Source organism: Thalassophryne amazonica, chromosome 8 (assembly GCF_902500255.1).
Source record: "Thalassophryne amazonica chromosome 8, fThaAma1.1, whole genome shotgun sequence".
Classification (NCBI taxonomy): Eukaryota; Metazoa; Chordata; class Actinopteri; order Batrachoidiformes; family Batrachoididae; genus Thalassophryne; species Thalassophryne amazonica.
Genome location: NC_047110.1, coordinates 7,405,503 through 7,428,164, shown reverse-complemented (window position 1 = coordinate 7,428,164; position 22,662 = coordinate 7,405,503). Strand labels below are relative to the sequence as shown.

General features: G+C 42.9%; 1 protein-coding gene across 3 annotated transcripts in view; it reads left to right on the top strand.

Annotated features, from left to right (window-relative positions):
• Positions 1-22,662, top strand: part of ckap5 (cytoskeleton associated protein 5) — a 250,007-nt gene that overhangs the window by 23,085 nt on the left and 204,260 nt on the right. For all 3 annotated transcript variants that reach the window (XM_034175712.1, XM_034175711.1, XM_034175713.1), the window contains exons 2-6: positions 13,154-13,256; positions 19,334-19,527; positions 20,443-20,649; positions 21,642-21,813; positions 21,916-22,048. In XM_034175712.1, the coding sequence (XP_034031603.1) occupies positions 13,200-13,256; positions 19,334-19,527; positions 20,443-20,649; positions 21,642-21,813; positions 21,916-22,048 (763 nt within the window). In that variant the 5' untranslated portion in view covers positions 13,154-13,199. The remainder of the gene's footprint in view (positions 1-13,153; positions 13,257-19,333; positions 19,528-20,442; positions 20,650-21,641; positions 21,814-21,915; positions 22,049-22,662) is intronic.

Below are 22,662 nucleotides of genomic sequence, written 5' to 3'. Positions count from 1 at the left end.
GCGCTCCACATTGCAAGGCAAGGCCATACAATAATTATGAAACACAGTCTACGTCTAAAGCAACATAACCAAGGGATGGTCCAGGGTCACCCGATCCAGCCCTAACTATAAGCCTTAGCGAAAAGGAAAGTTTTAAGCCTAATCTTAAAAGTAGAGAGGGTATCTGTCTCCCTGATCTGAATTGGGAGCTGGTTCCACAGGAGAGGAGCCTGAAAGCTGAAGGCTCTGCCTCCCATTCTACTCTTACAAACCCTAGGAACTACAAGTAAGCCCGCAGTCTGAGAGCGAAGCGCTCTAATGGGGTAATATGGTACTACGAGGTCCCTAAGATAAGATGGGACCTGATTATTCAAAACCTTATAAGTAAGAAGAAGAATTTTAAATTCTATTCTAGCATTAACAGGAAGCCAATGAAGGGAGACCAACACGGGTGAGATATGCTCTCTCCTGCTAGTCCCCGTCAGTACTCTAGCTGCAGCATTCTGAACCAACTGAAGGCTTTTTAGGGAACTTTTAGGACAACCTGATAATAATGAATTACAATAGTCCAGCCTAGAGGAAATAAATGCATGAATTAGTTTTTCAGCATCACTCTGAGACAAGACCTTTCTGATTTTAGAGATATTGCGTAAATGCAAAAAGGCAGTCCTACATATTTGTTTAATATGCGCTTTGAATGACATATCCTGATCAAAAATGACTCCAAGATTTCTCACAGTATTACTAGAGATCAGGGAAATGCCATCCAGAGTAACGATCTGGTTAGACACCATGCTTCTAAGATTTGTGGGGCCAAGTACAATAACTTCAGTTTTATCTGAGTTTAAAAGCAGGAAATTAGAGGTCATCCATGTCTTTATGTCTGTAAGACAATCCTGCAGTTTAGCTAATTGGTGCGTATCCTCTGGCTTCATGGATAGATAAAGCTGGGTATCATCTGCGTAACAATGAAAATTTAAGCAATACCGTCTAATAATACTGCCCAAGGGAAGCATGTATAAAGTGAATAAAATTGGTCCTAGCACAGAACCTTGTGGAACTCCATAATTAACTTTAGTCTGTGAAGAAGATTCCCCATTTACATGAACAAACTGTAATCTATTAGACAAATATGATTCAAACCACCGCAGCGCAATGCCTTTAATACCTATGACATGCTCTAATCTCTGTAATAAAATTTTATGGTCAACAGTATCAAAAGCAGCACTGAGGTCCAACAGAACAAGCACAGAGATAAGTCCACTGTCCGAAGCCATAAGAAGATCATTTGTAACCTTCACTAATGCTGTTTCTGTACTATGATGAATTCTAAAACCTGACTGAAACTCTTCAAATAGACCATTCCTCTGCAGGTGATCAGTTAGCTGTTTTACAACTACCCTCTCAAGAATCTTTGAGAGAAAAGGAAGGTTGGAGATTGGCCTATAATTAGCTAAGATAGCTGGGTCAAGTGATGGCTTTTTAAGTAATGGTTTAATTACTGCCACCTTAAAGGCCTGTGGTACATAACCAACTAACAAAGATAGATTGATCATATTTAAGACTGAAGCATTAAATAATGGTAGGACTTCCTTGAGCAGCCTGGCAGGAATGGGGTCTAATAAGCATGTTGATGGTTTGGATGAAGTAACTAATGAAAATAACTCAGACAGAACAATCGGAGAGAAAGAGTCTAACCAAATACCGGCATCACTGAAAGCAGCCAAAGATAACGATACATCTTTGGGATGGTTATGAGTAATTTTTTCTCTAATAGTCAAAATTTTGTTAGCAAAGAAAGTCATGAAGTCATTACTAGTTAAAGTTAATGGAATACTCAGCTCAATAGAGCTCTGACTCTTTGTCAGCCTGGCTACAGTGCTGAAAAGAAACCTGGGGTTGTTCTTATTTTCTTCAATTAGTGATGAGTAGAAAGATGTCCTAGCTTCACGAAGGGCTTTCTTATAGAGCAACAAACTCTTTTTCCAGGCTAAGTGAAGATCTTCTAAATTAGTGAGACGCCATTTCCTCTCCAACTTACGGGTTATCTGCTTTAAGCTACGAGTTTGTGAGTTATACCACGGAGTCAGACACTTCTGATTTAAAGCTCTCTTTTTCAGAGGAGCTACAGCATCCAAAGTTGTCTTCAATGAGGATGTAAAACTATTGACAAGATACTCTAACTCCCTTACAGAGTTTAGGTAGCTACTCTGCTCTGTGTTGGTATATGACATTAGAGAACATAAAGAAGGAATCATATCCTTAAACCTAGTTACAGCGCTTTCTGAAAGACTTCTAGTGTAATGAAACTTATTCCCCACTGCAGGGTAGTCCATCAGGGTAAATGTAAATGTTATTAAAAAATGATCAGACAAAAGGGAGTTTTCAGGGAATACTGTTAAGTCTTCTATTTCCATACCATAAGTCAGAACAAGATCTAAAATATGATTAAAGTGGTGGGTGGACTCATTTACTTTTTGAGCAAAGCCGATAGAGTCTAATAATAGATTAAATGCAGTGTTGAGGCTGTCATTCTCAGCATCTGTGTGGATGTTAAAATCGCCCACTATAATTATCTTATCTGAGCTAAGCACTAAGTCAGACAAAAGGTCTGAAAATTCACAGAGAAACTCACAGTAACGACCAGGTGGACGATAGATAATAACAAATAAAACTGGTTTTTGGGACTTCCAATTTGGATGGACAAGACTAAGAGACAAGCTTTCAAATGAATTAAAGCTCTGTCTAGGTTTTTGATTAATTAATAAGCTGGAATGGAAGATTGCTGCTAATCCTCCGCCCCGGCCCGTGCTACGAGCATTCTGACAGTTAGTGTGACTCGGGGGTGTTGACTCATTTAAACTAACATATTCATCCTGCTGTAACCAAGTTTCTGTTAGGCAGAATAAATCAATACGTTGATCAATTATTATATCATTTACCAACAGGGACTTAGAAGAAAGAGACCTAATGTTTAATAGACCACATTTAACTGTTTTAGTCTGTGGTGCAATTGAAGGTGCTATATTATTTTTTCTTTTTGAATTTTTATGCTTAAATAGATTTTTGCTAGTTATTGGTGGTCTGGGAGCAGGCACCGTCTATATATGTGTGTGTGTGTGTGTGTATGTGTGTATATATATGTGTGTGTGTGTGTGTGTGTGTATGTGTGTATATATATGTGTGTGTGTGTGTGTGTGTGTGTGTATGTGTGTATATATGTATGTGTATATATATGTGTGTGTGTGTGTGTGTGTGTGTGTGTGTGTGTGTGTGTAACCTTTTTCAAAACTTTCGTTTTCCTGATGTTGCATTTGATGAACTTTTACCCATAGATCACTTTTTTGAAGTTTATTTCATTGGATCATGAAAAAATCTCCCGCACCTAGCACCACATCACTTTTAAAAATACATGAGTTTACACAATACTATGTAAAAAATAACGTAACAAGAAAAGAATTAGCAAGTATCAAGAAATAACAAGAAAATATATACAAATAAATATTGCTAAAATATATTAATAAACAATAATTAAAAGAAATAAAAAATAAAGGTAAAATTGATAAAATTGATAACAGATAAAATATAACAGTATTATTCAGATGATCATCTCTGACACAACAGCAGTCAATACTGGTCGCAAAAATGGTGTTGTAGCCAGGCTTCAGAGAACATTTCGAGACAAGGGATTTGATGAACCTCAATACATCGGCTGCCAACACCACATTCTTGATTTTCTTCTGCGACGTGTTGGACTTCTTTTTTCCTATACGGTCACAGTCACCTAACATCAACTATGAGTTTATTGATGAGATTTTGGAACAGTATGATGATTTGCAAAATGCATACATGGACACAGAAGTGATACCAGAGTGTGAGAACCTTGGCTGGAGAGATGATTTTAAATTCCCTTTTGAGCTTTGTGAAGCATACACGTTTTACAAAACGGAGGAACAATGACCTCGCATCAAATGGCACAAGCTGCCAACACTCACAGTGCCAGGTTGAACTCATGAGGAATTTTTGCACTTATTGCATTTTTCCTTCTTCCAAATTGGCGAGAACAGCTGAGGGTAACTTGTGATTTCATTTTGTCAGTGCAGGTACAAAGACACTTTTCACTGCATTTTACATATTGTATATTTGCATGTGACAAACATCTTGACTAAAGTTGAGACTGTTCTTGTAGTCACAGCAGTAATAGCTAAAAATAACTATAGTGTCGATTTATTTGGTAAAAGTAAAAATAGATCAGACAATTTACAAGTCTAAAACATTCACTCAGCTCACCATTAGCCGATAAATCGTAACTGTTCAGGGGTGCACTACCACCAGTGATATGACCACTTTTTTTAGTAACGAGTAATCTAACGCGTTAATCTTTCCAAATCAGTAATCAGATTAAAGTTACTTCTCCAAGTCACTGTGCGTTACTATTATTTTTGCATTGTGGGTCGATAGCAGCATTAAACGTGGTCCGTGGGCAGGAAGACTGAACTGCCCACTTTAAGTGAGCTGCGAGCTTTTCATCCACGGTTTTTTGCAGCAGCTCCCGGGCAGCAGCTACAACTTGTCCTCACCTCTTAAAGCAGTGACAACAGCACAAATGCACTGAGCTTTACAAAGACATTTTTATGCTTTTTTTTTTTCTCTGAGCCGCTCCGTATCTGCTGCTAAAAATAGCTGGTCCTCCGCCACGCTTCAGGCACGTCAACGACTAACACTATTTTCCACTCAAATACACCTAAACTCTCTTTCTGAGGACCACATGATGTGAAAACACAATAAAACTTTCTTACCTGTAAATCTGGTCATGTTTCCTGCATAAATAAATGTAATCCATTCTTTGTGCCCAAACGCCAAGGCAGGGGCAAATCCAGATGGAATGGGGGCGTGGGGCAGGGATGTGCCTCCCCACAACACCCCTAGATTAAAGGTCCAGTTTTGAAGCCGTTTTTTTTTTCACTACAACTACTACTACTACTACTTAAAATAATAATTTCAACAAGTAAAATGTTTAGAGAGAATTTAAATGTTAGAAAAAATTTAATAGTTACATTTATAAACAATGTAGGTTAGAAATTTCAAGTTTTACTGTTACAGTGATGTCAACAGTTAAATATGAGGTCAAGAAAGAGGTCTTTATTTTACTTTTTATAAAACAAGTATTTATTTTCATTGAAGTCAAGAAAGCATGACTATAAAGTGAGTTTTGGCAAAACAAGTATTATTGTCATGTTGAGATGGCAGGGGGTTGTTGTCGGCAGCTGGGGAAAGTAACTAAAAAAGTAACTAGTAATCTAACTTAGTTACTTTTCCAACTGAGTAATCAGTAATCAGTAATTGGATTACTTTTTCAAAGTAACTGTGGCAACACTGACTACTACCACATATTATTTTGATTGCTCCTCACATCAGACAAATTTGCAGACACTCCGTTGCTCACACTGTGTGTATATGTCAAAAAGTGACGAATTTTGGATTGAGTGTGTCTGCATGATCACACCGACTGCTGTCTCTCTGTCTCTGACCGGGTGTCTAGCCTGGTCGGTCACTTCAGTTCTGCCCGACCTCACTACAAACAATTGCTGAATAAAGCTTCTCCCAGCAAGGTGATATCTGTCACTCGTTCTGAACTGCTTTTTTCTCTTAATATTGTGGTTATGACTGGCAGACTGAGCGTTTCGCTTTTTCCTGTCGCAAATTCACGATGGCGATTTGTGGGATTGTTCATCGCTCCCTCAAAAAGCCAGATAGTGATGTAGAAATCCAGATGCATTGTTGTAGCGTCCAATGCAAGTGAATGTAAGCAAATGCGGCAAAATAATCGTCCAACATGCACGGCGTGAAAAGCCCATGAGTCTTCCTAGGGGAAGGCGTTCACAAGCTAGCTGGAAGATGAAGTTTCTTCTCCACTGATTTTTTTTTTAAATTTTTTAATTTAATTTAATTTTTTTTATTATTATTATTATTTTGTGGTATAAGAATAAAAGCTTCGTCTGTCCATCCATAAGCAAAACTCTTCTTAAATCGGTTAATGGATTTCAGTGAAACTTCGCATAACAGTAGTTCTGTTTCATTCCTCCTGACCGCCAGAGGGCGGTGCTTTAGCACCTGGATAACTACATGTGCGCAGCACAGAGGTCGAGAATATATACCAACAAAGTCACACCATTGAATGTGACCTGGGTGACGTCACTGGTTGTCTTTATATACCAGACGCACCCAGCGCTCGCTTCTTTTCTACATTCTCGCATTCTTAGAGGTTGAGAACACATTTAGCTGCGATTGCCGCTCTCGCTTGTAGCCTCACAACCCACCTTCGGTTGGAGCTACATGCACTGCACACGTCCTCCAGAGGCTGCGAGACACGGCTTCACCGTTTTTTGTATTCTTTGACTGATGCCTGTCGTGAGTACACCTTCCTAAACGCCGGGTGCGCGCCTTGCCGCTGCCCTGCTGGATATTTTCCTCTGTGCACATTAACTGTGTTGTTTCGATGAAAGCTGGCTATTTGTTTAGTTGTGTCGCTAACCCCGTTAACTACGTGGTAGTGTGTGTATCAGAACCAGTATAGTGTACTGTGTTGGGCTTGCCATGAGTGTTTTCCACTCCTTGAAGTACTTTGTCTGCACTGCCGCCATTTGCTAAGTTTAACAGCTCAGTGTTGTCGTCGTTGCTCTAAGTGACTTAGCACTTGGGCTGTGAGTTTTTTCGGCTGTGTGCATCGTGTTATTTCTGTGGCTGTGAGTGTTTCATGCTCCAGGCCTTGTATTAGCTTTTACACTGTGAGTGTTTCAAGCTCCGTGCCTCGTGTCGAGTCTGCGGCTGGAGTGCTTCACGCTCCGTGCCTCGTGTCGAGTCTGCGGCTGTGAGTGCTTCACACTCCGTGCCTCGTGTCGAGTCTGCGGCTGTGAGTGCTTCACGCTCCGTGCCTCGTGTCGAGTCTGCGGCTGTGAGTGCTTCACGCTCCGTGCCTCGTGTCGAGTCTACGGCTGTGAGTGCTTCACGCTCCGTGCCTCGTGTCGAGTCTGCGGCTGTGAGTGCTTCACGCTCCGTGCCTCGTGTTACTATTTACACTGCGTGTGATTCACGCTTTGTCTTTCCATTTGTAACCATCAGGGCTTGCGTTAGCCATCTGCACGTAGTCCACAATGTTGACAGGGCCTTTGTTGCATGGTTGTAGTACCTGTTTGGCTCCCTTGAGCCCAGATGATGGACATATGTTTTGCCCCTCCTGTCTTGGGATGGGACACCTGAGGGAAGCCCTGACTGGCGATGCCTGCCTTAATTGTGCCAGCATGCCACTGGCAGAGAGATCTGCTAGACTTGCGGCATTGGAAAGTGGAATATCTAGTGCGACTTTGGCCTCCAGCCCCAGGAAGGACCCAAAGCGCCGTAAACGCCCACATGCAGGAGCCCCTTCTGCTAAGAAGGTTACTCATGACCATGCTTTGGCTGAAAAGGTCGAAACGTTGACTTCTGAGTTTGCTCAGATTAAGTCCTTGCTTCTGAATCTACAGCCTAAGGATGCAGTGACAGTTCCTGCTATCCCTAATGAGGCTGATCAGACCAATGTAGTTACTCAGCAGGAGGACGATGTCGTGTCTATTGCTGCAACTGATTCCTTGTACATGACAAGTGATATAAACTGTGTGGAGGATGAGGATGAGAGGAGTCTTTCTCCAAGCCATTCATTAGTAGGCTCTCATACCTCCGAGGCAGAGTCCCTGCCGCAAACCGAACCTGGACTATCCTTTGTCAAGCAAGCTGTTCAGTTGGCTTTATCCAGGCTTGGGGTCGACAATCCCCCTGCAGAAACCACCGCTTCAAGTGCCTTTTTCAAAGTCACTCAGAAGCCTGGGTTCAACGTTCCAGTTTCACAACCATATATCGAGGAGCTCCACCGATGTTGGGCGGACCCCAAATCATTGACCCATCTATCACAGGACTGCAGAGCCCTTAGCTCTATGTGTGATTCAGTGCAGTATGGTCTGAACCGTATGCCCGCCGTTGACAGCATTATTGCGAACCTGGTTGTGGCTCCAGCTGATGCTGCTTGGCCGGATGCCCGCTGCCCACGCCCTCAGTGTAGGGTCACTGATGACCTCCTCACCAAAAGCTGTGACATAGCTGCTTGCATTGGTCGCCTAGGCAACTCACTGTCCCATTTAGCCCTTGCCCTCTCAAAGTCTTTGAGGGAGGCAGAGGTTGATGATGCTACGCAAAGTCTTAGTGATGCCTCACTCCAAACCTTTGCTTATATGTCCAGAGAGCTTGGCAGACTGATGTCAACCCTTACCATCACTAGACGTCAGGTGTGGCTTGCGCAGTCCCCCCTTTCCGAATCCTGCGGAGGCACACTCCGTTCGCTGCCGGTTCTTCCAGGCCAAGTATTTGGACCTGCGGCTCCAAAGTTTGTTGGGCCGCAGGTCCAAATACTTGGCCTGGAAGAGTGGACGATGTAATTCGTCTCGTCTCACACATTCAACGGGTTGTGACGCTGCCTTTTGGTTTGCTGCTCCGGTTGATGGGCAGATTGACTGCAATGTCGCTAGTGGTACCTTTTGGGACTTCTGTTCTTACGTCCCCTACAGATTTGGATCAACAACCTAGGCCTCAACTCGACGTTGCATCAGCACAGGCTTGTGCGACTCTCCAACCAGTGCCTTCTGCACCTCAAACCCTGGGGGAACGTGGACTTCATCTGCAAGGGTGTCCCTCTAGGCTCTGTTCTTTCTCGCCGAGAGGTGGTTGTTATAGATGCATCACTCAAAGGTTGGGGGGCCGTGTGGAATCACAGGATGGTGAGGGGTGTCTGGAGTCCCCAGGAGAGACTCCAACACATAAACGTGCTGGAGCTTCGCGCTGTGTGACTGGCTCTCAAACATTTCCTCCCAGCCCTGAGAGGAAGACATGTTCTTGTCTGGTCGGACAACACGTCAACAGTCTATCACATAAACCATCAGGGGGGCACCAGGTCCAATCACTCATTGGCAGAAACTCGGAAGCTTCTCTTATGGGCGTTGCCTCGCCTTCAGAGTGTCAGAGCAGTTCATCTGCCCGGTGTACAGAACAACGCAGCGGATTTACTCTCCAGACAGAAACCACCACCGGGAGAGTGGAGACTGAACCCGATTGTGGTCCAAATGATCTGGCAGAAATATGGTGCAGCGGAAGTGGACTTTTGCTTCAAGCACCTCGACACATTGCCCATGATGGTACTCCCTCTTGGAACCAGACAGCCCGCTGGGGCAGGATGCATTGGCTCACCCGTGGCCGGATTGCCTCCTTTATGCCTTCCCTCCTCTCCCGCTGCTGATGTTGACACTGCACAGGATAGATCAGAGCAGCCACAGGGTGCTGCTGGTTGCTCCATTCTGGCCTGGGAGGATTTGGTTTCCCATGATTTACAAACTCCTTGAGGGAGAACCTTGGGCTCTCCCGGAGTAGAAGGATTTGTTGTCACAGCTACAGGGGAGGATTTGGCACCCTCACCCAGAACGCCTTCAACTGTATGTGTGGCCGTTGAGGGGCCAGACTCCTTGTTAAGTTCTTGTGACCAGGCTGTTGTTCAGACTATCCTTAATTCATGTGCTGCTTCTACCAGGGCTTTGTATGACAACAGATGGAAGCTGTTTACGCGGTGGTGTGAGAAACAAAAGTTAGACCCGGAGCATTGCCCTGTGCCTATTCTCCTCACATATTTACAAGAACTGCTGGAGAAAGGACTTTCTGTTGCTACCTTGAAGGTTTATGTTGCTGCAATCTCTGCCCAGCACGTCTACGTTGATGGCCGGTCAGTGGGTTCACACCTCTTAGTGTGTTGTTTTTTGAAAGGTGCTCTACGTTTGCGGCCTCCAAGGCTTGCACGCGTACCTTCATGGGACCTTCCTCTAGTCCTGGAAGGTTTAATTTGATCCCCTTTGGAACCAGTTGAAAGTGCTGATCTTAAATGGGTGTCAGTGAAGACTGCTTTTCTACTTGCACTGTCTTCGGCTATGCGGGTGGGAGAGCTCCATGCCCTCTCAGTCGCTGGGGACTGTTTGCAATGGAATTCTGACGAATCTGGGGTTACGCTGTGGCCTAATCCGTCCTTTTTACCCAAGAGAATTTCAACTTTTCATGTTAAAAAGCCAGTTTCCTTGGCTGTGTATGTCCTGCATTCTGATCCAGGATTATCTGTTTCAGGTTCCCTGTGTCCTGTCTGAATGTTGAAGCAGTACATTAGTGCGACTGTCGGGATCCGGAAAACAGATGCCCTGTTTGTGTGTTATGGTGATCACAAAAGAGGCTGTGCTGTCTCAAAGCAGCGACTCTCGCATTGGGTCGTGGATGCCATTTTACAAGTATACAAGTCCAGAGGTCTTCAGCCTCCTAAGGTTACATGCCATTCCACCAGAGGGGTGTCCACCTTCTGGGCTGCACTGAGAGGTGTCCCTTTGAGTGATATTTGTGCTGCTGCTACGTGGGCTTCGTCCTGTACCTTCGCCCGCTATTACAGACTGAATGTGGCCGCTCTTCCTGCGGTGACTTCGGCGGTGTTGTCTGCCTCCACTCCCCTCTGTTGATGCGAGGTGAGTGTGACTCTTCGTGACCTTGTTGGTATTAAGTCATCCAGGTGCTAAAGCACCGCCCTCTGGCGGTCAGGAGGAATGAAATAGAACGAGAGTTACGAATGTATCTACGGTTCTATGAATTCCGGATGACCGCCAGAGTTGCTTGTCACTCAGAGTCTTGCGAGTTCATTCCGAAAAGAAGCGAGCGCTGGGTGCGTCTGGTATATAAAGACAACCAGTGACGTCACCCAGGTCACATTCAATGGTGTGACTTTGTTGGTATATATTCTCGACCTCTGTGCTGCGCACATGTAGTTATCCAGGTCATCCGGAATTCATAGAACCGTAGTTACATTCATAACTCTCGAATGAAGGTGTACATGAACGGATTTTATTTGTTTTGGACAGTTGCACTGGATTTGTTTTGTACATGCAGGCCTTCTTGTGATGTGCTGCAGTGTTTTGTTTGGATGTAGATGAGATTGTCTAGATCTTATTTTGCAGGATTAGGTTCAATATGAAGTGAGCTCCTCCCTGTATGTGCATTAAACAGTCACGTGCTTGTGCTTTGCAGTGTAAGTGCATGTTATGAAGTGAACCTGATTTCCAAGTGGTTAATGCGCTTGCTTTCAAAAGAGAAGCGTCCTTTCAAGACCACTCGTGTCCATTCTCTGTGCAGTGAGGTATTGCGGCAGGGGAGAGCATCTGGATTAACAGTAGTGGCAAAACAACATGAAGATCTTTACCTGATCTGCTGTGGTGACCCCTGAGTAAAAAGCAAGAAGCTGAAAGAATTTTCTTTTTTTACTCTTCTCTGATGAGTCACACTGAACCTCGGACACCACTTGTTCCACCTGCTGCCTTCTGGAAGGAGCTTTTGTGCAGTAAAGCAGTTTTTTTTTTTTTTTTTGGCCAGAGCCACAGCAACAGCACTAAACACAGATATTTGTAAAAGTGCTATATAAATGCAGTCCATTTATCATTTAGCTGTGGATAGAAAGTAGCTGTTTTTGTCTCTTGAGGTTTTGGTCCTAATGGACCTCAGCCATGTGCCAGAGGGGAGGGTAACAAAAGTTTGTGTCCTGGCCTGTGTGAGAGGGATCAGCCACCAACTTCCTTGCTCGCGTCAAGGCCCTGGAGGTGTACAGGTCCTGTAGGAATGACATATTGCAGTTGATTAACTTCTCTGTGGCGTGGATGATACGCTGCAGTTTGCTCCTGTCCTTAGCAGTAGCAGCAGCGTGATGAAGGAGGAGATGATAGACTCAATGATGACAGCGGAGAAGTGCGTCATCTTTGTTTTAGGCAGGTTGAACTTCCTTTGCTGCCGCACAAAGTACATCCTCTGCTGTGCTGTCTTGATGAGAGACCTGACGTTCAGCTCCCACTTGAGGTCCTGGGTGATGGTGATCCCCACGTACCGGAAGGACACCACAGTGGCAACTGGGGAGTCAGACAGGGTGATGGAGTTGACTGGGACTGGGTTCTTTGGCAACATGGCAACATACCAGTTTTGTGTGGACAGTAAGGGTGTAACGATACATGTATTTGTATTGAACCGTTTCGGTACGGGACATTCGGTTCGGTACAGGGCTGTGCACGGGTGAGTTCGCGTTGCGTGTGTATACATTCAGTATTGCCAACTTAGTGACTTTCTCGCTAAATCTGGCGAATTTCCAAACCCTCTTGACAACTTATTTCCTCAAAAGTGACTAGTGACAAATCTAGCTACTTTTTCTGGTGTTACTGGAGACTTTTCTGATGTTTGGTGACTGAAAGTGAAAGTCTCTGTTGTCACAGAGTGGGAGTTGGTCTCCGTCTCCTGTGCAGCGCTGCAGCCTGTAAAGCGCTGAGCAGAGGGATATCTACAATCCTCTTCACTCGGACTTGCTCAGTATATTGACCTTGTTTGCTGCGCTGTGATTAAAATAGTCCCCAGACTTTGAGAAGCCCTGACCTTGAGAAGTTACTTTATTTTAATAAGTGATGGCCAATTGTAATGGCAAAATAAATAAACAAACTAAGAATCAAGTTTATTTGTGGTTCGAAATACTTTAAAGGTGGATTTACTCACTTTTCTGCCTCTCCCACAATGTTTGTTTTCAAAACTTTATTTAAAAAGATATATTATCAAACGTTAAATGAACAGTTAGAAAATAAAATCAATTTTACAAAAGTAAAGGGATTTTTTTAACATTCATTTTGCAAAAAAAAAAAAAATCCTTAGTGTGACAGTTTTGGACAAGTTAATTTTTCTGGCAAAAAATATGAAAGTTGAATAAAATTGAACAGGGCTTCAACTGTTGTGCTGAGCTTCATTTCAATTTAATTTTTTATAATATTTCATACATTTGTTGTTTATTTGAGAACATTTTATTTAACTTATTACGAGGCAGCACTTTGCAAATATTTTATTTTCCTGTTTGTATAATGTTACAGTAAATTGTTGGTTTAAACACCAAGCAAATTTAGGTTTTGCATTTTGTTCGCATGCTGTACCGAAAATGAACCGAACCGTGATCTCAAAACCGAGGTACGTACCGAACCGTGATTTTTGTGTATCATTACACCGCCAGTGGACAGTCTTTAATCCTGGTGCTGTCCTTGTTTTCCAGTTGAATCATCCTGGGGAAGCCCGCCCCCCCCCCCTGAGTGGCCACTATGGGGGATGACAGCGAGTGGATGAAGCTTCCCATTGACCAGAAATGTGAACACAAGGTGACAAACTCACTCTGAAGGTGGTTCCATGAGGTGATAGATGAGAACACGTGTTTTTCTCACATCTTGCCACAGAATTTTTTCAGAATCTGTCAATTACATCTTCAGATATTTACTGTATCTTCACACAGGTGTGGCCTTCAAAACTCTGCCTTTGTCTGTTTTATGATAAAGGTAAAGTTAACAAATGTAAGGGCCCCTTCACACATAGTACAACCCCAATTCCAATGAAGTTGTGACGTTGTGTAAAATGTAAATAAATATAGAATACAATGATTTGCAAATCCTCTTCAACCTATATTCAATTGAATACACCACAAAGACAAGATATTTAATGTTCATACTGATAAACTTTATTGTTTTTGTGCAAATATTTGCTCATTTTGAAATGGATGCCTGCAACACGTTTCAAAAAAGTTGGGACGGGGCAACAAAAGACTGGGAAAGTTGATGAATGCTCAAAGAACACCTAATTGGAAACAGGTGAGTGTCATGATTGGGTATAAAAGGAGCATCCCCAAAAGGCTCAGCTGTTCACAAGCAAAGATGGGGTGAGGATCACCACTTTGTGAACAACTGCATGAAAAAAAATAGTCCAGCAGTTTAAGAACAATGTTTCTCAACATTCAGTTGCAAGGAATTTAGGGATTCTATCATCTACAGTCCATAATATAATCAGAAGATTCAGAGAATCTGGAGAACTTTCTACAGGTAAGCAGCAAGGCCAAAAACCAACATTGAATGCCCGTGACCTTCATTCCCTCAGGCGGCACTGTATTAAAAACCGACATCATTGTGTAAAGGATCTTACCGTGTGGGCTCAGGAACACTTCAGAAAACCATTGTCAGTTAACACAGTTTGTCGCTACATCTACAAGTGCAAGTTAAAACTCTACCATGCAAAGCAAAAGTCATACATCAACAAGATCCAGAAACACCGCCACCTTCTCTGAGCCCGAGGTCATTTGAAATGGACAGACGCAAAGTGGAAAAGTGTGCTGTGGTCTGATGAGTCCACATTTCAAATTGTTTTTGGAAATCATGGACGTTGTGTCCTCCGGACAAAAGAGCATCCAGATTGTTACCAGTGCAAAGTTCAAAAGCCAGCATCTGTGATGGTATGGGTGTGTGTTAGTGCCCATGGCATGGACAACTTACACATCTGTGATGGCACCATCAATGCTGAAAGGTTCATCCAGGTTTTGGAGCAACACATGCTGCCATCCAAGCAACATCTTTTTCAGGGACGTCCCTCCTTATTTCAGCAAGACAATGCCAAGCCACATTCTGCACGTGTTACAACAGCATGGCTTCGTAATTAAAGAGTGCGGGTACTAGACTGGCCTGCCTGCAGTCCAGACCTGTCGCCCATTGAAAATGTGTGGCACATTATGAAGAGCAAAATACAACAGAGACCCCGGACTGTTGAACAACTGAAGTCGTACATCAAGCAAGAATGGGAAAGAATTCCACCTACAAAGCTTCAACAATTAGTGTCCTCAGTTCCCAAACGCTTATTGAGTGTTATTAGAAGGAAAGGTGATGTAACAGTGGTAAAAATACCACTGTCCCAGCTTTTTTGAAACGTGTTGCAGGCATCCATTTCAAAATGAGCAAATATTTGCACAAAAACAATAAAGTTTATCAGTTTGAACATTAAATATCTTGTCTTTGTGGTGTATTCAATTGAATTTATGTTGAAGAGGATTTGCAAATCAGTCTACAGTGGTCCCTCGTTTATCGTGGCAGTTACATTCTAAAAATAACCCGCAATAGGTGAAATGTGAGAAGTAGACATCATTATTTTTTGCAGAACACAATGCGCTGTAAAAAAAAAGCATGTAAAATTGGACGAAAATCCGCGAAACTGCCAGGCCGCGAAAGGTGAACCGCGTTATAGCGAGAGACCACTGTATTCTGTTTTTATTTACATTTTACACAATGTCCCAACTTCATTGGAATTGGGGTTGTGCAAATCACGGAGGAACAGCTTGTATAAGCAAACCACAAAAACACTGAGCCGACGTCGGGAGGGACACGTGGTGGGCCCTAAGGTGTTCAAAAGCTGAATTAAACAACTGGATGCTTCATCTATATGAAGATAATTATGTGGTAAATAAATAAATAAGGGTATTAAAACATTTAAAATCATTTCCCTGTTGCTATTTACACAAAACTTAAATGTTTTAAGTTTTTTTATATTCCAGTATTTATTAACTTTTCACAATCATGGTACATGGTATTCACAGAACGATGCATTACATATAGAAAATAAAATACAAGAATACAGTCTGATCTAGGGGACAATGTTTTTAGTCATGTGCCTCTTCTACTTTCAGATAGTCCCAGAATGAAATGCTGTCTGTTTCATTCACACCCTCAGCTAACCTTCTTAGCATACTTTCATATGAAACAGTTTCAATCATTACAGTGGCCCATTCTCGAATACTGGGTATAGTCGGAGTCTTCTAGTTTCTCAAAATAATTCGACAAGTTGTAATCAAAACCACTGAAAAATATTTTTTGAGACATTTGGAAGATAGCTTTTGTCTCCCAATAGACAAATCTCTGGACTGAATGGTATAGCTAAACCAAGCCAGCTACTTAAAATATATATGACCTTCTCCCAAAGAGGTGTGACGAGCGAGCAATCCCAAATACAATGAATAAAAGTTCCCCTTTCCCTTCTACATTTCCAGCACAAATCATCCCCCAACAGTTTCATTCTGATTAATCTTGATGGAGTAAAATATTACCTCTGCAAGACATTGTAATGTGTAATTTTACTCCTGGCCTCTCTCACGTCTTTACCACACTCTGCCATTATTTTTTCCCACTTAACGGGTTATAGTCATGACCCAAGTCTTTTTGCCATCTTCCTTTCAGACTATTAGTATCGTTACTAATGGCAAGACTAGCAACTTTATAGAATTGAAAAGTCCTGCGCTTTATCAATGGGAGCTTTACAAAATTTGTACTTTATCACAGAGACTGCATGGTACTGAACCAATGCAGCTCCTAATTTGTAAATATTTCCAGAAGTTATCGCTACCCATCAGATTATATTGTTGCTGCAACTGATCATATGATAATAATACACCATCTTCAAATAGGTCACGTATTGGTTTGGTCACGGTTGGTTTTTGGTTAGGTGTATAAAATGTTACACAAGACAACAGGGGTTCCTTCCATTACTGTCTCAATACAGATAATTCTCCCTTCAACATCTTTAGTTTTCTTTGATGACCTAAATTGTATATTCTTTTGGACCAAGATCAACACTCCATTACTTTTGCTAGAAAAACAGCTGTGAAAAATTTGGCCCACCCATCCAACCTTAAATTTCTCTACCTCTGTACTTTGCAAGTGGGTTTCTTGTATAAAAGCTAAATCAAGTTGGTTGTTTTTTAAATAGGTTAGTACCTTCCTTCTTTTAACAGGGCTACAACACCCATTTATGTTCCATCAATTTCAATTTATTAATTTATATTGTGCCATCTCACGACAGAGTCGCCCCAAGGCACGTCACACAATTCATAACACAAGGTAATTTAAAATCAAGAAGGGCACAAAAAAGATAAAACACAGTAGAATAAAAAGAAATTACAAGGAAAACATAAAAACAAATTAGATTAATGATAAGACAATCTAAAAAAGTGGGTTTTCAGTCTTGATTTAAAAGTCTCCACCATGTCAGACTGCCTAATAACTGCAGGTAGATTGTTCCAGAGTCAGACCACGGTAGGAGAAGGTCCTATACCCCACAGACGTTTTGTTCAACCTCGGAACACACAGAAGCCCTGCGAATGCAAGGGCCGCGTAGGTCCATGACACACATTTAACAAGTTTACCAGACATTATCCAGCTTGGTATATGTTAAAAAGAAAAAAGAATTTATAAAGCCATGTATTAGAAATCAGTGCCTTCCTAGACCCACAGATCAATAAACATTTGCATATTTTGCATTCCTGACTGTGAATTATCACGCACTCTTCTCTACTAGAATATTTTCTCAAACATTGAACTCTTTTACATAAACGAAAAAGCATAAATTCTAAACATAGTTTCTGAGTGCCTCTCCACAGTCAGTCCTGAACATTGAGGTCTGCTCATAAGAAACGAAAAAGAAAAACAAAAAAATACCAAAAACAAAACCAACTTTCAAATAAGTCCGTGGGGTTAACGCCGCTCCTGTGAAGTCCGTGCGGAGATTCCCCAGCCCACACACTTCTCATCAGAGGGTACACTTGTATACAGTACATCACAGAGTTTGGTTGCTTGCTCACCTTTATCCATCAGCACAGTTCCTGCATCAATATTTTCACGGTCTATGCTGCTCAATAAACTCCTCCACCGCTTCAGCCGAGTTGAAACTCACACTCTTCCCTCTCCATGTGAAGTGTAGTGTTGCGGGAAAGGCCAGGCTGTATCTGATGTCGAGTTGTTGTAGTTTGCATTTCACTGGAGCTTTCCTCTTCTGGGCCAGCTCCTTGGACATGTCAGGGAAGAGAGACAAGTGACATCCTTCCCATGTGAAGCCTCACTTTTCTTTCGCCAAGTTAATCACCTTATCCCTCGCCGACTGCCTCAGGAAGTGAATCATCACCGGTTTGGGGGGTTGGTCTGGATTCGGCATTGATCCAAAGGTCCTGTGCACAAGTTTGATCTCCATTTTTCCCAGCAAATCTACTTCCAGCCCCTCCGATGAAAGTTTACGTACACAATCCAGCAAAGTCCCATTTGCACCATTTGCATCTTTCAGTCCTAGTAGCCGCACGTTATTACTTCTACTCTGGTTCTCCAGAATTTGCACACGATTGCGAAGAGCTTCGATATCCTGTTCCTTACTGGCTTTTTCTTTGCGCCATAGCTCCGAGGCTTCCTCAGTGTGTGTAATGCGTGCCTCGGCTTCATCCATCCGTTCTAGCATGGTCGTCAGAGCGGCTGTTAGTTCCTCTGTTGTTAACCCTCTGGGGCCAAAGCCGATGTATATGACGGCTAAGACCAAGCTTTACTAAATTCTAAATAACTTTTTAATGATATGAGATAGAAACTTAAAGCGGCAATTTGTTTTGAAGTTATTCATTCCAACCGGACTTTGTCTCGGCAGAGAGCCACACAGCGTTTGGAGCTGTGTGAACAGAACGGAGGGCGATTCTCATTTCTTGACTGCAACAAGACAAGAGTCCCAGTTAGTGACTTTAATCCACAAAAGTGACTCATGATTGACATATTTTAATGGCTTTGAGAGGGGTTAAGAAGTGGACTTGAAACTTCTGAAGAGCAGTGAATCGAACCAATGAGCCAGCGGATTGAAGCACTGCTTCATTGGTTCACGCTTCAAAGTGGAGTCGCGCTGCAGAAACGGTTGATTACAGAGCCGGTGCTTGGTCTGTAATCAATGTAGAGGAAGTTTCCAAACACCCTCAAAAACAACAGCCGCTCTGAAGGACGAATAAGGGAATTGTTAAGCAAAAAGTCTATTGATGTCGGTGGATCGAAAAGATACCCAACCCTATAAGCACCTACAGGATCTGTCTGCCTCAATCCTGGATGTTCATAAATCCAGACCCAGCTCCTCACTCAGCTTCTGAGATGCTGCGTTCAGTGAACCTTCAGCTTCCCCAAAGACCACAGCAAAGTCAAGCTCACTAAAACTACTCAACATCAAAGGCATACAACGTGCTGGTTTCTACAACACCCAGTCCACCTGAGTATTGAACATTCTTGGCAAACACCAGTATCCATCGAGATGAAATCAGAGACTCTGTCCCCACTCGTCACAGCACACAGTCTGTGAGTCTGGGCCTGCTACAGTGTTGAGCAACTTGTTGTGGGATCCCACAAATTTTCAGAATGGCCCAGAGGGCAGCCTGGTCATCAGTGTCAAACGCTTTGTGAAAATCAAGTGGTACCTGTTATACTTTTATACTTGAGTTAATTTTGAAAAGCTGAAGTTATTGTTGTCAGGTTGCCATTGGGCTCTAGGGTGCTTAGAAAATGGCAAAAAGCCCATTAGAGGTGTTGACACATCACAGTGCTAACCCTTTTGTCTTCTTCCTTGGCTCCCCATGCAGGTGTGGAAAGCTCGCCTGAATGGCTATGAGGAAGCTCTGAAGCTCTTTCAGAGGGTTGAAGATGAGAAGAGTCCAGAGTGGGGGAAGTACCTGGGCCTAATAAAGAAGTTTGTGACCGATTCTAATGCTGTGGCTCAGCTTAAAGGCCTGGAGGCCGCTCTGGCTTTTATTGAAAATGCACACGTCGCTGGCAAGTAAGTCATCACTGCATGAAAAATGAACACTGATAGGTACATACAACATATTCAACACATACAGCATACAGCTGTGCAAACCGGTATAACTCATGTCATAGAGAAATCTCATGAAATAACACAGCAACAAGTGGACATCTGCATTTTAAGAAAATCCTTCTGTGTTCCACTCCGCCATGAAGTTGTGACTGGTGGTGCGAGAGACTGCGCACTCTGTGCGCACGTTCCACTGTGCACATTTTCTCCAATCACAGCCACAGGAGCATATAACTCTTCAGAGTTGTCTTGGTGTTTTGGTGGCTTCCCTCACTCGTCTCCTTGCACAGCCATTCAGTCTGTCTGAACTGCCTCCAACAGAGAGATTTGCCATCCTGTTTGTGTTAATGACTGATGTAAATGAAGTACTTGGAAATGTTCATGTATCCATCAAGCTGACTCATCTCAAGAAAACTGGCTCTAATAGTAAAGCTCTTTGTCAACACAAGTCCTTTTATTTATTTTGTCCAAATTGAGGGGTTGTGCATAAAATGGCTGTAGTTCTTAAATGGTTAATGTGACATTTTTGTTAAACTCCTTGAATTAACCCTGAAGGTTGATTCACTTCAGCTGTGTTTTGGTGTACAGAGGCAAAATTACAAAATCCATTTCTGTCCAAATACCTAGGGACCTGACCATGAACAGGTGACACCGTGAAATAAATATGTTGTAGCTGTTATTTTTAAATAACTTTAGTTTATTGTTTTCCAAATGTAGTTGTGGAAAAATGAGTTGTTAACCAAGGTGTATGTCAGTTTGTTTCCAGTGTTTGTTTTTGTCTGTATTTCTGCCTTTCTGCTGTGGTGATCTTGAAATTCCTGTGTGAAATGTTCTTGCAGTAACTGTGTCCACTGTGTGCGGTTTGTGTGTTTTCTGCAGAACGACAGGTGAAGTAGTGTCGGGCGTAGTGACCAAAGTGTTCAACCAGCCCAAGGCGCGGGCGAAGGAGCTGGGCATGGACATCTGTCTGATGTACATCGAGATCGAGAAGGCTGAGGTGGTTCAGGAGGAGCTGCTAAAAGGACTGGACAACAAGAACCCCAAGATCGTGGTGGCCTGTATCGAGACCATCACCAAGGCCCTCAGGTCAGTGAGACTCACTGGACATGTGCCCATAAAATAATATTGTAAAGTATCTGAATAAGAGCATTTTATAGTGTAATTCTCCCCTGAGTTCATCAGTGCTAGTGTTGATGCAGATACTGACATTATTTTACAGCTGATACATGTGCATACAGTAGCAGGGCAGCAAAACACTGACTGGATTTCACATCAGCTCCGTCACTATTTGTTGATGGTTGAAGGATTTCCACACAACAAGATTAATCAGGTCCAGGCTGGAATCTCCTGTATGCATTCTAGCAAACTGTAGCTGAAATATCACGTGTCCTCTGTGCCGCTCTGGATTCTAAGTTACACCGAGGTGCTGCTCACACCACACGTCTCCAATTAGATCATCAGTAAAAGCATCAGAGACTGTCTAAGAGACAGGAAATGCAGAGAACTTACTGCTGTATCACTTTGTAAAAGCGTTCTGTCTTTAAATAGGAACGGCGCACACAGCTACCGCTGCTGTTCCACAGAGAGAGTTAATCAGTTAAAAAGGCAAACATTTGTTGTTTTGTGGTCTCATGAAGGAAGCTCGATATTTTCTAGTTAGTATGGAAATTTAATAAGCCAGTACTGGAGTTTAAGCACTTTCACAAAAAGTAGTCTGACTCCGTATGTGACAAAGATCCATGTCAGTGATGTGGGTGGTCCAGGTTTTTCTGTGCTGCTTTGTCACATCAGGAGGCACACTGGTCGAGGTCATTCATCTGCATCATTGTTATGCAAAGCTGTGAATAAACCGCACCATAAAGCCAATGCGTGTTTGAAAGGCAAAATAATGAACAGCGCCCCCAACAGGCCCAAGAGCAGAACTGAAATAAAAAAAGTCAGAGGAACAGTCTCCTGACACAGTGCTTGTTTTCTGCAGACATACAAGCTGATGTCGTGAGTTGGACCGTTTGTTGTCCTCTCCATCTTTTACATTCAGAGTACCTCTTCTTACCTCTGTTTTTAATCATCTCCCTCAGTGAGTTTGGATCCAAGATCGTCTCTCTGAAGCCTGTGGTAAAGGTTTTACCCAAGCAGTTTGAGTCCAGGGACCAAGCTGTGAGGAATGAAGCCAAACTGCTGGCTGTTGAGATCTATAAATGGATCAGAGATGCTCTGAGACACTCGTTACAAAGTATTAACTCGGTACAGGTGAGACTCTTCTTCCCTCTTACACTATATTTAACATTTCAACTTCACCTCAGCATTGTAAAGTCATCCTAAGCCTGTGCTTTACGTGCTGTGTTCCTGCAGCTGAAGGAGCTGGAGGAGGAGTGGGTGAAGTTGCCTCCATCTCCACCCAAACAGACCAGGTTCCTGCGCTCCCAGCAAGACCTGAAAGCCAAGTTTGAACAACAACAAGCCCAAGGAGGAGACAACTCTGAAGGTAGGTCCCAGAAACTGGTAGCCTTAAGCAGGTGTGCACATTTATTTAGTTTTACAAGTGGGAGGGAAAAGGATAAAAACAGAATCAGAATACTATATTAATCCCAACATCATCACTGGGCCTCCTGATCAGTTTATTGCATCTGCTCTGTCTGCTGCCCCAACACACAGCAGCAAACATGATAGCACTGACTACCACAGACTCATAAAACACCTTCAGCATGGTCTGGCACATGTTAAAGGACTGGAGCCTCCTCAGGCAACAAAGGCGGCCGGGCCCTTCTTGTGGAGGGCTTCATTGTTTTTAGCCCAGTCCATCTTATTGTCAGTGTGCACCCCCAGATATCTGTAACCGTCAGCCATGTCCACACGCTGCCGCTGTATGGATGCAGGGGTCACCGGTGCCTTGATTCTCCTCATGTCCACAAACAGCTCTGTTGTCTTTGCAACATTTAGCTGCAGATGGTCCTGCTCACACATGTAGTTTAGCTGCTTTAGACCTGGACCCAGATACCATCACATGTCCCACAATACCTCATTAATTAAATACATAAAATGCTAATTAACTGTTTTTGCCATTGTCCAGCAGTTTGTTTCTGACCATTGCCAACACAG